The sequence below is a fragment of the Zalophus californianus genome, chromosome 2, assembly GCF_009762305.2.
Source record: "Zalophus californianus isolate mZalCal1 chromosome 2, mZalCal1.pri.v2, whole genome shotgun sequence".
Lineage (NCBI taxonomy): Eukaryota > Metazoa > Chordata > Mammalia > Carnivora > Otariidae > Zalophus > Zalophus californianus.
Genome location: NC_045596.1, coordinates 150,869,411 through 150,884,704, shown reverse-complemented (window position 1 = coordinate 150,884,704; position 15,294 = coordinate 150,869,411). Strand labels below are relative to the sequence as shown.

At 47.7% G+C, this 15,294-nt stretch overlaps 1 protein-coding gene across 1 annotated transcript in view; it reads left to right on the top strand.

Annotated features, from left to right (window-relative positions):
• Window positions 1-13,231, top strand: part of C2H8orf74 (chromosome 2 C8orf74 homolog) — a 32,946-nt gene extending 19,715 nt beyond the window's left edge. The window contains exons 3-4 of the mRNA XM_027599630.1: window positions 10,114-10,517; window positions 12,854-13,231. Coding sequence (XP_027455431.1) covers window positions 10,114-10,517; window positions 12,854-13,093 — 644 coding nt within the window. The 3' untranslated portion in view covers window positions 13,094-13,231. The remainder of the gene's footprint in view (window positions 1-10,113; window positions 10,518-12,853) is intronic.
• The last annotated feature ends 2,063 nt before the right edge of the window (window positions 13,232-15,294 follow it).

The following is a 15,294-nucleotide window of genomic DNA, read 5'->3' as shown; positions in this document are numbered from 1 at the left end:
CCCTGAGGGACCCACATCCTGTAGAGGGAGGAACAGTGGGGACTCTATGATCCCGGCATTTTCACGTGTAGCATCTATAATCCTCACTGTGATCTTGCATCATAGACATTATTTTAATGATGAGGAATTGAGGCCCAGAGAGCTGAAGTAACTTGGCCCAGGTCACACCTCCAGCAGATGGAGTTGGGATTTGAACCCAGGTCTGTCTGACAGCAGAGCACATGTCCTGTCATGTGACATTCCATCTTGACCAAAGGGATCTTTGGTCAACGGGCACATGCGGGTTTGAGGAGCATGAAGCCCAGGAGGGCACCCCGTGGTGAGCGGAATGAGACTGCTGGCGTGCAGCAAGAGCTGAGCACCTGGGAGAAGCAGGTATGGAACACCTGGGGGTGGAGCTCCTCACTGGGTCACCTGGAGTTACAGCATGCGCCTGGGATCCTGCCCCCCAGCAGGATGGTTCCAAGGTCATGGGTGGTGCAGGCCCAGCTGAGAAGAGGAGCTGTGTCCTTTGGCTAATGTGTTCTGGCCCAGATGTGCCACCTGTGTGTGGGCAGGTGGTACTGGTGCCCTCAAAACTGACCTCTGGCCCTTTGGAGTGACCTCACACTCTACCTCTAACTTCCCATGTCCTTTACCAGTCAGCTGGACGGGCTGGTCAGTCTCAGAGCGCCCCAACACCAGAGGGGACAAGGCACGGGTGTGAAATAGCCTATTTTTAGTCTAGGTACAGCCCCATGTCCCTGAAACCATGGGATTACTTAGTCATTTTCAACTCAGGGATGATGACAAGGATGATGATGAAGATCCAAAGTCAGGTCTCCCTTCAGTAAACTTGAGACAGCTGCAGAGCTTGGCCATGAGGCACCCACAGCACCCTTCGATGTGGCTATGGAAGACTGTCAGCTCTATGGAAATCGCCACAACTTCTTAGAATCAAAAAGGGACCCAAGAGATCACCTGACTCAAGCCCCACCAACACCACCACACACACTTTATTCAAGAATCCTCTCCCCAGCCAAAAGCCTCCTCACTCCTCAAGACTAGACTGCTCCACCAATAAAACTCTGTCTTCTAGAAAGTTCTTCTGGCTGCTGAATTGGAATAGGTCTCTTTGAGCCTTCTGCCTGAAGACTTCTGCCCTCCAAGCTTCCTCCCCGAATCAGTCTAATCCACCTGACTCACTCAGCCATTCTCCAGCGAACATTGCCAGGGCACTGTGCTAGGGGGTGGGGAAGATGGGATATCCAGTCAGCCGTCCCCATGTGCTGAGCTCTCCTCATAGATCGTCTCTTTAACGTTCACAGAAATTGTAGGTGGGTGGGTACTCTGTACCCATTTCACAATGAGGCAGCTGAGGTTCAGAGAGTTTAGGTAACTTGCAAATTATCACACGGTAAAGGGCAGAGCCATCAATAACCTTGAGATCTTCTGGCCCCAGAGTCCGTTCTTCTTGCCAAAGCTATTTGGCATTAAGCATGCAAACTTCTTAAACAGACTCTTAAGTATAGAAAACAAACTGATGGTTACCAGTGGGGAGGTAGGTGGGGATTGGGTGAAATAGGTGATGGGGATTAAGGACGGCACTTGCAATGAGTACCAAGCACCAGGTGATGTATAGAAGTGTTGAGTCACTATATTGTACACCTGAAACTAATATAACACTGTGTGTCAACTGACTGGAATTTAAATAAAAACTTAAAAAAATAAAAACGCTTCCTTTTTAATGAAAAAAAAAGCACATCAACTTCTTGAGGAACGGGGGTGAGGAACAGTGAGGGGGTGCGTGTGCTAAGCAGATGAGGTTGGGGGACCACTGGGGGCAAAGAGAAGAGTTTCAACAAAAGCCTATGACAGTCTAAAATACATGGCCCTATATTTACCCTTTGAGTCCCAGGATAGTGAACAGTGAGGAAATCTTTACAAGGTCAACAAAATCTTTCTAATCCTGCTGTTGGGGTAGGTTTTTTCTTTAATGTGACTATTGATTTATCTTATAAACAAAAACAAACATCTCCTAGGCAGGAGAATAGTAGGGAAGTGCCTCAAAAAATTAAACATAGGATTGCCATGTGACCTAACAATGATGCTTCTGGGTATAAACTCCCCAAGAACTGAAAACAGGGACTTGAACAGTTATGTGTCCACCCATGTTCATGGCAGAATTGTTCAGATCAGCCAAAAGGCAGAAGCAACCCATCCGTATGGGTTCACATGTCTGTCAGCAAGTGAGTGGACATACAAAATGTGATGTATGCATAAAATGAAATATTAGCCTGACAAAGGGAGGAAATTCTGGATGACTTTTGAGGACATTATGCTAAGTGACATAAGCCAGAGACAAAAGGCCACGTACAGTAGGACTGCATTTGCGTGAGGTATCTAGAGCAGTCAGATTCATGGAGGCAGGAAGGGGCCTGAAAGCTTCCCATCTCTAGCAGGAGAGGACTAGACTAGTTTAATAGTTGCCAAAATATGCTCCTTGGTCTGAGAGACTATTTGCCTCAAATAAATTTGAGAAATATTGCATATGCTCAACCCTTTTTGGCCATTTGCCGAGCCCTCTAGCACCTTAAGGGCTCTGTTTAATTTCTTTTGGTCCAACATATCTTCAAGGTCTCTGGCTGCAGAGCATCCATTTCTATGTAATACTGATTGCAGAACATTTCCTTTGGAAAACCATGACGGAGAGGATTGGGGACCCCTTCCAGTGTCTACCTCCAAGGGTCTACAGAGAAAGCCCCTGGCTGCTTGGAAGTAGATGGCTGGGTCAGGCTGGGGTTTGAATTCTGGCTTCCCCACCTCATCCGCTATGTGTCCTTAAGCAAATCCTTTGACTCCTTGAGCCTCAGTTTCTCTCACGGGTAAAGTGCCTACACTTGCCTCACAGAGCTAGGAGGGGTTGAGTGGAGCCTGAGGTGACCCAGGACACACGGGGCCCAGTGGGAACTCCCCGAACAAGAGTCCTCTGCTGCCTCAAGGAAAGCATACCGTCTTCTGAGCTGTCACTGTTGTTGGCACCTTGGTGTGAATGAGTTTGGCAGAACCTTACCATGAGCAGAGAGATGTCCCCTGAGTACAGGGGACAGCACACAAGGAAGCAGGTTGGGGGTGGAGATCGAGTCCTGTGCTTTTGTCTGCTTCCCACCATCCCAGGCCAGCCCTGGTAGGTGTTCAGAAAGGTAAGCCAGCCAGGCCGCAGCCTGACTTGGTTCCTCCCCTTCGAGCCAGGGCAGGGGCCACCAAACTGGTTTGTCAGGGGGCACCGGTGGAACCTGGATCCTCCCCCTCACTCCCACCCAAAAGGATCAGCACCTCTTCACTGTTCCCAACCCTTCTGGGACGTGGCACATCTCCCTTCCTCTCACCCCAGCCCCAGACCCCCACGTATGAGGGGCAGTGGGAGGAGGGCACCCACAGTGGCTGGTCCAAGCCCAGTGCCTTTTTGCCCTGATTCTGGAGCATCTGGTGTTGTCACCCCACCCCCGCTCTTTCCCTGCCCATTGCTCTCCTCTACTCCCGTGCCTGCGTCGCTGTGCAGGTGCTGGCCTCCAGGGGTTTGGGGACTGTCTTCAGGAAGTTCCCAGCAGCCAATGCAAATGAAGGCCACTCCCTGTTATTGAAGAGCAACTTGCACGTACAGATCTGTCCCCCGGCAGCCAGAGGCTTCTCTCTGAGACTTAATCCTTGAGTTTCTGAGTCATCGGAACCTCCTCAACCTGCAGCAAAAGGAGAATGGTCTGAGGGCCAAAAAAGTGTGTCTTATGAGCCAGCTTGGGATGATCTTTGCTGAAGACCGGAGCTGGTCGAAAGAGTGTTGGGACCGGAAGTTAGAATCCAACCCAGGGACTCCTTCTCCAGTGACCCTGGACGAAGTCCATATTTGGGCTTTATGACTTTAAGGCTAAGGCCATAATTCATGCCCATAACAGGGAACCTGCCAGGATGACAGGTAGCTGAGAGCACTTGCCAACATTTGCTGAGGTCACTCAACATGACCGGACCCTCAGACCTCCTTTTTTTTGTTTTTTTTTAGGAATTTATTTATTTATTTGAGAAAGAGACGGGGGGAGAGAGCATGAGCGAGCACAAGCAGGGGGAGCAGCAGAGGGAGAGGGCTCTCTCTGAGCCAGAGAAGCAGGCTCCCCACTGGGCAGGGAGCCCAACTTGGGGCTCAATTCAAGGACCCCAGGATCATGACCTGAGCTGAAGGCAGATGCTTATCTGACTGAGCCACCCAGGTGCCCTAGCCCTCAGACTTCTTGATTCAAACCTGGGCTTTGTGCCGGGAGCCAAATAGAGAAGATCAGGGGCTGGCCTTGACAAACCAGGCAGTTGTGGCCATCCACATCTGGAAGATGCAGGTGATCCCAGCCGCATGGACTGCCAGGCCAGGCAGGAGGAGGGACAGGGCACTTGCCAGTATGTTTGTTTGGCTCCATGGAGCCCAGAGAAGATGCAATGATTGATCTCACAAATTTCACACACAGTCGCCTCCACACCAACCTGGAGTCTGGCTTTGATTATCAGAAACCAATGACCTCACCCTGGTCCCCCAGCCTCTGAGATTCCTTTACTGATCATACCTGCCATCCCCTGCACACCACTACCATGCCTCTGAAATGCCCAGCTGACCTCCCCCTTCTTGGCTTAAGACCTCTGAGTGGCTCTTCAGCACTCGGCCACAGTTCTTCATTTCCTTTCAGAAATGTGATGATTCTTTCTACGTACACACTCCCCAGGAAAAAAAAAAAAAGTGCATGTGAAATTCTGGATGCAATTTCAGAAGGTGCCAGTCGGACCTGAGGCCCATCCTTGGATGTCCTCGGTGTCCATGAGCTCTGGTTGAGGAGCCCAGTTTCTGTTTTGAAGTCCAGCTCTTTCATGTGACATACACAAGCTTGCCCTTTGCAAACTGAAGACACCAAACCCTTCTGTCCCCCCAGGCGAGTCCCCCAGACTCTAGTTTTTCTCCCAGAAACTCTGAGCCATGTGGACCATGCACATGTCCACACTGTACCCCACTTGCTTCCAGCCTTTATCCCTGCGGTCCTTTCTCTGGGAGTGCCCTTCCCTACCATCTCCTGCCAACCTCCCCCTTCTTCCACTCTGGGCTCCAGTGTCCTCTCTGTAGGAAGCCCTCCATGACTCCTGGCCCCCCAACGTCCTGGGTCAGGATGCTTTCCCCATGCGAGCAGCTACCCCATCTCCTCGTATTTCCCCTTCCTCCTCTCCACACTTCGGTGCCCAGTTTTGGGGCACTTGCTTGCATGTTGCTTTTAGAGGAGTCTTCAACTCTCATTATGTCATTACGTAATGTACATGAGCACTATTAAAAAAAGCAATGCAGACTTGTATAGTCTGTGCCATATTCCGTGTCCTCTCGAAAAACAAAAAAAGAATAGAACAAAAGGCCCACCAAATCCAAGCAGCACAAAGGTTATACCCGTGCAGGAGGGGACCCAGTGGCCATGCGACCTCTGAGGGGACTAAGGTCCTGAAGACAGGTGCCATGCGTAAAGGTCACTCAACAGAATGGAGCATCTGGGGGCTTTGGCTTCCTCCTTCTACCAGTTGGGCATTTCATGACTCCCTGCATGTCAATGTCTGAGTTTTCTGGGCTCAATCTGGCTCATAACTGAGGAGCAGCTATTCCCAAGCCAGCCCCACCCTGGAGTCAACACTTCCTTTTTTGAGATGTGTCTGTGTGTGTGTGTGTGTGTGTGTGTAGTGGGGAGGGGTCTGTATTTTTGGAAAGCTCCAAGTGATTATGGAACACAGGGCTCCCACTGGCCCTGGGCCCCTCCCGACTGCTGACCTGGGACACAAGTTCTGGAATGAAGGGGTCCCCAGGATCAGCTGCCTGGCCAGATAGTTCCCAGCACGAGAGATGGGCCAAGGAACACATGGGCCACTGTTCCTGTGCCCGCTGGGTCTCTGTGACACAGGTGAGAAGCTCTGAGAATCAAAGCAGAACATGGGGGAAAAGGGCATTGCACACTGCAGCACTCTAAAGCCACATCTCTTTTCTTTCCATTATCCATTCCCCTAGAAGCCACTTTATTTATTTTCTGAATACTTTCTGTGGGAAATACCCCCAGCCTTACTGAGGTATAATTGACAAATAAAAATATTGAAAAATATTTAAAATGTACCATGTAATGTTTTGATATACAGATACACTGTGAAATGATTACCAAAATCAGGCTAATTAGTTATTTCACACAGTTACCACTTTTACTTGTAGTGAGAACATTTAAGGTCTACTCTCCTCGCTAATTTCAAATACGCAAAACAGCACTACTAGCTCTTGGCATTATCCTGTACAGACAGTCTCCAGAACTTATTCATCCTGCATAACTGGAACTTTATACTCCTTGACCAACATCTCCCCACTTCTCTTCCCCCCAGCCCTTGGCAACCATCATTCTACTCTCTGCTTCTGTGAGTTCCACTTTTTTAGATTTCACATGTAAGTGGGATGATGCAGCATTTGTCTTTCTGTGTCTTGCTTATTTCAATTAGCATAATGTCCTCCAGGTCCATCCATGTTGTTGGGAATGACAGGATTTCCTTTTTTAAGACTGAGTAATATTCTATGTATACAGGTAGATATTCCCCATACATATTCTATATAGAGAGATATTATATATATTATAGACATGGAATAGAATTCTATATATATTCTATATCTATAACTATATATCTCACAGTATCTTTAACCATTCATCCATCGACAGACCCTTCGGTGTCTTGGCTAGTGTGAATAATGCTGCCATGAACATGGGAGTGCAGATAGCTCTTCAAGATCCTGATTTCATTTCCTTTGGGTATATACTCTGAAGTGGAATTGCTGGATCATACTGAGGAGGCATTTTAGACATTTCCCCTAATGATCCACCCCTTTCAAATTTTAACATCATAAATATTCTGATTACATATTGTATGTACATCTGCTTTATACATACATAAAGCTTATTCTTTGTATTTAGTTCAGAGTCAAACTAATGAATCATTGAACATTATATAAAAAAACTAATGATGTACTTACACCTTGGCTAATTGAACTTAAATTTAGAAAAAATTTTTAGAAGGATGACTAAAATTTTTAAATTCAAAATTTAAAAAGGTATTAATGGGGGCACCTGGGTGGCTCAGTTGGTTAAGTATCTGACTCTTGATTTTGTTTTGGATTTAGCCCAGTTTTGGGCTCCACACTCAGCAGAGTTTGCTTGGGGATTTTCTCTCTCCCTCACCCTCTGCCCCTCCCTACCCCCCCACTCATGCTCTCTTTCTCTCTCTCTCAAATAATAAATAATCTTTTAAAAAATTTTTAGAAATAAAAAGCTATCAACATCTAACTTAACATTACAACTGTACCTTCTAAGTAATTTTAATGTAATTTATTTACTTATGTAAATTGTAATTATCAAATTACATGTTCAGAGAAGCAATTTATATAGATACATAATGATAATAGCAATGCAATCAAATCTTAAAATGTCATGCAAAGCTGCCATTTCTTTGACAAAAAAATTTACAAAGTTAATATTTTAAAATTATTTTCAGTAAACTTCACTTTCAACTTTTGCTTCATAAATAACTAGTTTATAGGGAAGATTGGGGTGAGAGGTGAAGTTGGATTCTAGATGAGGTTGGGAGGTGGGTAGCAGCCTGGCCATGCTGGGCCTCCTAAGCCCCTATGGGAGGAATCTGGTTTCAGCCTAAGGGTGGTGGTGGTAAAACAATGCCCCTTCCACAACATGAGTCAGATCATGGTCCTCCTTTTTTCCCCTTTCCCGCTGCTCCTGCCTGACGTGCTGGCCTTCCCCTATTTCTCCACCATACCCTGTATACCCTTGTGCCAGGCCTTGGTCTAGGATGCCCTTCCCGGCTGTGGACGTACTCCTCACTCCCAGGGTGCCAGCTTCTCACTGACACCTCCTGGACCACCCTACCCCCGACAACCCCCCCTATAAACTAGAGGGGCTCAACTAGAGGGGCTCCAACACTGAGCAGACCCTGCACTGCCTACAGTGCCAATCCCCGGATTCTGAAGGCAGCCTCCAAGGCCCTCCCGTTTTCCAGCTACTTCTCCATTCAACGCTTACCATATTCTGCCTCCATCTTTAAGTGCCAACAACAACAAACCCAGTCTTGTTCTCCACCCATGCCATGCAGCTTCTTGCCCCAATGCTCTCATTCAAGTTGTACCCAAGAAGTGCCTCCCTCGCTATCTTTACTGGCTCAGTCCCACTAGGCCTCTGAGATGTAGCTCATGGATTATCTCCTCAGCGGGGAATCCCTGTCCTCAACTGAACATTCCTCCTCACCTGATTCTGTTTCTCTTTACACATGTAACATTTACTTGTGTGCCTCTCTTGTGAGCACTTTGAAGGCAAGGGATATGTCTGATTTATTATGATAAATTGCCAGACCCTAGCAGAGTGCCTAGTAATTAAGGCACTACTGAGTGTCTAGGCACTCAGTAAAAATTGAAAAATTAATCTTGGATGGATGGGTAGGTGGGTGGGTGGATGAATAGATGGAGAGATGGAAGGAAGGAAATATAGATGTGGCTAGAAGAGACTTTTCTCACAGGGCAGAAACAAATTCTTCTTTTCCTACAACATTTATTAATTACTACCTTGTAGCAGGCTCTGTGCAGGGCACTTGGACATATCATCCCATTTTATCCTCATAACAATCCTATCAACTAAATATAATTATCCCCCATTTTACATCTGTGGGAAGGAAGGCCCAAGTGTCACAGCTAGAAAGGGACAGAGTTGTCTTAGGCCTCCAAACCCTCCCTCTACACCACTCTGAAATGGAAGCACTCTCTTGGGCCTTTGAGCCTGCTGATTTGCCTTGAAAGAAGGGGGAAACACAGCCTGCCAACCTTCAGTTCTGCACAGTGGCGAGGCCTCTCTTCATCCCTTCCACAGGAGACTGAAGTCTACATCCAAGTGACACTTCCCAGCACATTCTAATGAGGCTTAAAGTGGAGTAGTGCTCCATCTACCAATATTTTTCTAAGACAATGATACCCTACCATCTCAGTACTCTGGGGAGATTTAAGGTAAATATTACCACACAGAGCTAAGAATGAGGAGCCAAAATGAACATACAATGGGGGTGGGGTGTGGAGGAAAAGGAGGAAAGCCACGCTCCCTGCATCCAACGCTTGGTCTCTATCTTCATTAGATGCACTGTGGAATTCCCAAAAGCATGTGACTTGGTGGTCTGCTGGCCCAAGCTTCCATTCTGCAGATGTAGACACTGAGTCAGGGAGCAAGAGACACTTGACTGAGTTTACAGTACACTTCAGGGATGGTGTCTGTGTGAGGACCCAGGTATCCTTACATCTGGGCATGTTCTTTCTCTGTCCCTCATCTTGCTTCTCTCTCTGCATGATGTCTGTTCACCAGAGCATACACATCGTTTAGCCATGACCCTCTACTGAGCCACCCACTCTGTTAAGACCCAATCATATGCTGGGAAGAGTCCTGCCTCCTTAACCACAACATTACCCCGAGCTTTTGATGGAGTTGTGAGCAAAAGGAGTGAATGGGAGGGGATGGGAGAGGATGGTCTGCTCAGGACAGCATTGCCCACGGTGTAACTCCAGAGTGGATCTTTGCATGGTAGAAACAATATTTGCCTAACTCTGTGACACATATCTCCAGAATAACGGGTGCCTAGACATCTGTCTCTCTTGTCATCTCATGATCCACTCTTACCAGAATCCCTTTTTTACACCCTCATCTTTCCAAAGGGTTTGAAGTAGAAACAATATAAAGCACAGCTGAAGTAAACCTTTAAAATGAGAGTTGAAAGTCAAAGTATAGGTAAAGAGGGGGATAATCCTATAAAAATGAGATAAATGTAAGTTACTGCATAAAATTGGTGTTGAGCTTCCTAGAAGCCAAGGCAAAAGGGGAAATGTGACACACTGCATAGCTTTTAAGAGCTAATAAATGGTAATATAGAATAGCTGGTAGGATGTGGGCTCTGGGTTCACAGGACCTGGGTTCAGAACCTATATTGATCAGCTATCAGTGCAGCTCTACCTCTGTTCACACTCAATGCCCGGCCCCTCTGTGCCCTCAGGCTGCTCCATCACTGAGGCTGTGACAATCCTGGGGAACAAACTCAGAGATTACCAGGGACAGTTCAACACCACTCATCTGCTGGCCCTCTGCGACTACTTCCACAACACTTTTATCCGCCACTACAAACTCTACCAGTATGTTCTGGGCCAGGACCAAGAAGTCAACCTGACCGTCACACACCTGGAAGTGTGTGCACCACCCCAGCCCCTCCCTCTGGCCGAGGGCATGGACAGGGACATCTGGCACCTTGAGCAACAGGTGGCAGAGCTCAACATGGCTGAGATGCGGAAACGCACAAGTATGCTGCTCCTGAAGGAAGCGTTGCACCTGGAGCAGGAGCAGAAGCTACAGAGGACATTCTCGGAGGTGCCCAAGCAGCCCAGCCGGGTTCTGAAGAGAGAGGTAAGGCTGTGTCTGCGAGCTGGGAGGATGCTAACCTGCCACATACAAATGCCCATTCCTACCAAGAAAACATGGCAGCTAGGATAAGATTCACAGACAGGACCCCATTGTCTGCACACATGGGATAGGGCAGAAGGGGACAGACAGTCACTGAGCATGGGCCACGGGCTTGGTGTGCATGTTTCACAAAATATTTCTGTGAGGTATAATTCATGTCCTCATTTTTGTGATGAGATGAGTGAGGGTCAGAGAATTTAATTAACTCATCCAAGGTCACCAAGCTAGCAAGTGGTAGAGTTTACATTTGGACTGAGGCCTGGCCGACCCCAAAGTCCAAGTTCTCTCCACTGCAACATTCATTAGTGACAGATTCCACTAAAGAAGACCCCAGGCTCTCTCAGTGCCCTTCATCCATCGAGGCCTGGGGGTGGGGGAAGGTGATGAAGGAAGGGCCACTGGGGATAGCCCAAGGTGGGTGATATGCTGAGGTAGGCAAAGGGGTGGGGTTAGGGGGTCAGAGAGAATCTAGAAAAGTCTGGCACGGATCTAAGAAATCAGGCTGCCCCACTGACCGGTCTTAAGACCACTGAGGCTCCAGGAGCCAGAGTCTCAAAGACCAGCTCTTTACTAAATCGTAACTAGCATGGCCCCAGGGCAACCAACTTCTTAAGGGCCTGGCAGAGTCCAAATTTATTTTTTAAACTAGACATAGGCACTTACATCATCACTGTCGCATTATCTGTGAACACAGGTACAACTGTGTGCATATGTGTATACACAATTACGTGCATGTGTTGGGGGGATTGGGGCTGGGGTGGGGGTGGAGAGTCCCAGAACCTAAATGTTCCAAAAGATTTCTAAATTGTCAGCCAAAGAGTGAATGGCTCTATGAAGTATTCCTTTAAATATATATAAAATATGGGGGAAATCTCGAAAGAGAAATTAACACAACAATAAATGATACTCTTCTAAGGTTAAGTCAAGTCTGCCAGAGAAATAGCACATCAGGCTGCCATGTAATCTTAGTGCATTAAGATGTCCAGCAAAGAAGGACCCAACAGAACCTAAGCAAGAGCTTGTCTCCACCCGTTCTGGGGGACCTTACTCTAGAATATGTAGACGAGGCCACAGATGCGAGGGGCTGCCTTCCCTCCCACTCCTGATTCTCCACACAGCTGTCCTTCCCTGCCCCTCTCAGCTCCCCTGCCAGCCCTCATTACTTTGCTGTTGGTCCCTGCCTGGTGGAGCTTGTGGACTAGAGTCCCCTCCACTGTGTGCCTCTGGTCTTGTGCCTGAGCTGGGGATGCTGAACACCATAGGATAAACATAATGCATCCTCTTGGAGCACAATCCTCCCCAAGGACTTAGGGGAAGAACATTATTTTTATATAAAAACAACCAAGGAGTTATTCTGGGGCAAATGTAAGATTTTGCATGAGTTTTTAAGTTAAAATATGAGACCTCAAAGAGATATCTTCTAGGCAATCAGATACTCCAAGTATGTCTCCCAACACCCTCAAGACAAGCACAAATTCTCCTCTGCTGTTTGGCTGCTCGAGCAGGGAATTTGGAGAAGTACAGGATTCCATGATGTCATAGTCTTGATTGAGATGACAGATAGGGTCTCCTGTTTAACATGGCAGATGGTGGCTGAGTTTCCATTCTTCCCATGGCTGGCTGGTTGGGGGACATGCCCACTCTCTGAGCAACTTGCCCTGTCCCTTCTGATGAAGCCTGTTACTAGAACTTTGGGATGTGAGAATGAGATGAGGGCAGGAGGGTAAGGAAGAGGGATGATATCCAAAGGGAACATGCATTGATCAGAAGGTAGGGGACTATGGGACTGACCTATAGGCCCAGAACAATATTAGTAATAAATGGCCCCCTCAAACAGGGTTATTGCCACAGTAGGCCTGAAGGGAGAAGGAAAGAAAGTCATTGGAACCCAAAAAGAGAGCTGTGGGAGAGGACCATGGGATAAGAGGTATAGCTGTAGGTAGAGAATTAGAGCCCTGGCCAACAGATCGGGAGGGAGGCAAGAGACTTCATTCTCTTTTCAGCCTCAGATCTCCTGCCAGTGCCTTCCATTGGCTGAACTCAACCTAAAGCCAGAAGTAAGGTAGCCAATTGAGGCAGCCCTTATAAGTCAGTCTCTCAGAGCATAGAGTAGAGTGGAGATGGGTGGCCAAAAAAGCTGATGGGGTAAATGGAAAGTTCTAGAATACAGAAAAAGGAGCTGATGTGTTCAGAATTGGATCCTGTGAAGGGGCTATATCTGCAGACGGTCTCAGCCTTCCCCAGAGCCCTGATCACCAACCATGTTCTGTTTCTTCCAGGAGTTAGAAAATCTCATCGGTGAGGCCATTCGCATCCAGATTGAATGCCTGAAGGAGCTGCTGCAGTATGAGATACAAATAACTTTTGATATTTTGGATCTGAAACTTCAGAAGAAGACTTTGAACCTCAATGCTCCTATCCCTTCCCCACTCGCAATCACTGGCCAGCCAGGCCAAGATGAATCTTTTAAGTTCAACAAAGCAAACAAAGGAAAGAAAGCAAAAGCAAAGAAGAAGTAGAGAGCCCCTGGTGTCCATTGACTGAAGACTCTGACTGATGAAAAGCCATTGACAATTTTGAAAGTATTATGAGATGTGCTCAGCACTCAGTAGATCCAAGATTTCTAGCAATTAAAAGAAACAAAACAAGAGTCATCAGATTTCCTCTCTCTTCTTTGTTTCTCCATCTTCTACTCCATGAAAATCCAACCCAAATGGATTTTCCCTACGTGGTGGAAGAAAGCTGTCTTTCTCTGCTGAGCACAAAATTTGTGCTCTATGGGCAGGCAAACATCACTTGTTGACTAAGGCTGAGTTTAGATGCTAAAGACAGAACCACCACCAGTGGGTCTAAGTGGATAAGAGTGAGGGTGACACCAGACACTAGGAAGGACTTCCAGCCAACATTCTAACCTGGGAGGGTCCCGTCTCCCCTAAGAAAGAGATGATGCAAGGTTGGCTATTCCCATTTTTCAAGGGGTTCAAGGTTCAAGGAGGTCGAGTGCCTACCTCAAAGTCACACAAGAGGCAGTGAAAGAATCGGGCGGGACTAAAACTCAGGTGTCTGGACTCTTATTTCTGTGCTCTTTCCCCTACAGCATCATGCGTCATGGCAACAGGGGCACAAATGCTGCAGTAGTTGGTTTATCGCAGCCATGTAACTGACAAGGGACCGTGGCCCCCAGGATCAGGGCAGAAAGGACGTTACAACTCACTGCCTCTTTCCAGGCCAGCGACCTGCTCTGCCCACCTCTGCCATCTGCCCCATGTCCTTGTTGACGACAGGATGGGCCACCGTGCACCGTACCCATCTCATACCCATCATCTCTCCATAGCTGCTGCCGCCTTTGGAGTCTTGTAACCAAAGTGTGCCTGGCTCCATGTGTTCCCAGGCAAAGTTAGCCTGCTTATGGAGGCCAAGCTGGATTCAAGTAGAGAGAGGGAGCCCCGAGGGGGCATGTCACCAACCCGGAGCCCTCTGACAGAAGTCCAGGAGACAGGAGGCCCCCAGCTGGGAAGAGGCCTCACCAGGAGCACTCCCCTGCTCTCCCATCCTACCTTAATGCCACAGGGAGTGTGCTTTATATCTGAGAAGTTCTGCAAGCTTTCCCATACCTCTTTGAACAGAGGAAGGAAGTTCCAGGTTTTTTCTAAATTATTCATCCCTTCATTCACTCATCCATTAACGTATTCATATTTCACATTTTTTTACGTCCACATCTTCTGTGTGGCTGAAACCATGGTGACCCAGAGAGAAGTATGAGAGCTGCCATGCTATCCTGCCCAGGCCTGACCAGGATTACAAAACACTCTTGCAGCTTGTGCGGATGAGATGTGTATGTATGTGTGCACACATGTGCATGCAAGGGTGTACTTATGCTTGTAAGTATGTGTGCGTGCATGTGCGTATGTGTGGGTGTTTGGGGGGAGGTGGAAGGGGCAAATGGGCACTGCTCCTGCCCAGGGCCATACGCTGGAGATGTCCAAGGTTGGAGCCGCAGAGAATCAGGTGCCCTGGCCAGCCTGGCAAGAAGCTGGGCTGCAAGCTCTGTTCTCACATCCAGGAGACACTGGAAGTAGTGGTTGACAAGTATAATCAATCAAGTATAAAGGATTAATAGCTCCTTCTTGTCTTGCCTTTCTCCCACGTGGATGGGGTCTCAACCATCCCATCAATACCCAGGGTCCCAGCCTTGTCCTTTTGCTGTCCAGATAGACCCACAGGACCCCTGAGGCTTTGAACCATTTCAGTCTCAGGCCACTCAGACCCTGAGCTATGGACAGTGGTCTATTGGTGTTGTCCTCCCCATTCCGGGGCAGCTCTTCTCCCTAACCTGGAAGGATTGGAGTCAGAGCCAGTGTTTCAGCCACACACTAGGTATAGATGTTAAAAAATGTTTGGGGAGTGAAGGAAGAATGGATGAATGAACAAATGCATGCATGTATGAATGAATGAATGAATGAATGAAAATGTTAAGAAAATCCTGGAACTTCCTTTCTCTGTCCAAAGAGGTATTGAGAATCTTACCAGACTTCTCAGATACAAAACACTCCTCCCTCCTGCCAAGGTCAAAAGCAGAGTTGTAGGCTCTACCATGTGATGTAAGTAGGAATCTCTCCTGCCCTGCCTTCCCAATGGAATCCTCCACTGGGCTCAGCCCTGTGCTAGAAGTTTCTACCCACAGGAAATTCTCCTGGGGGCATCTGGGTGGCTCAGTCAG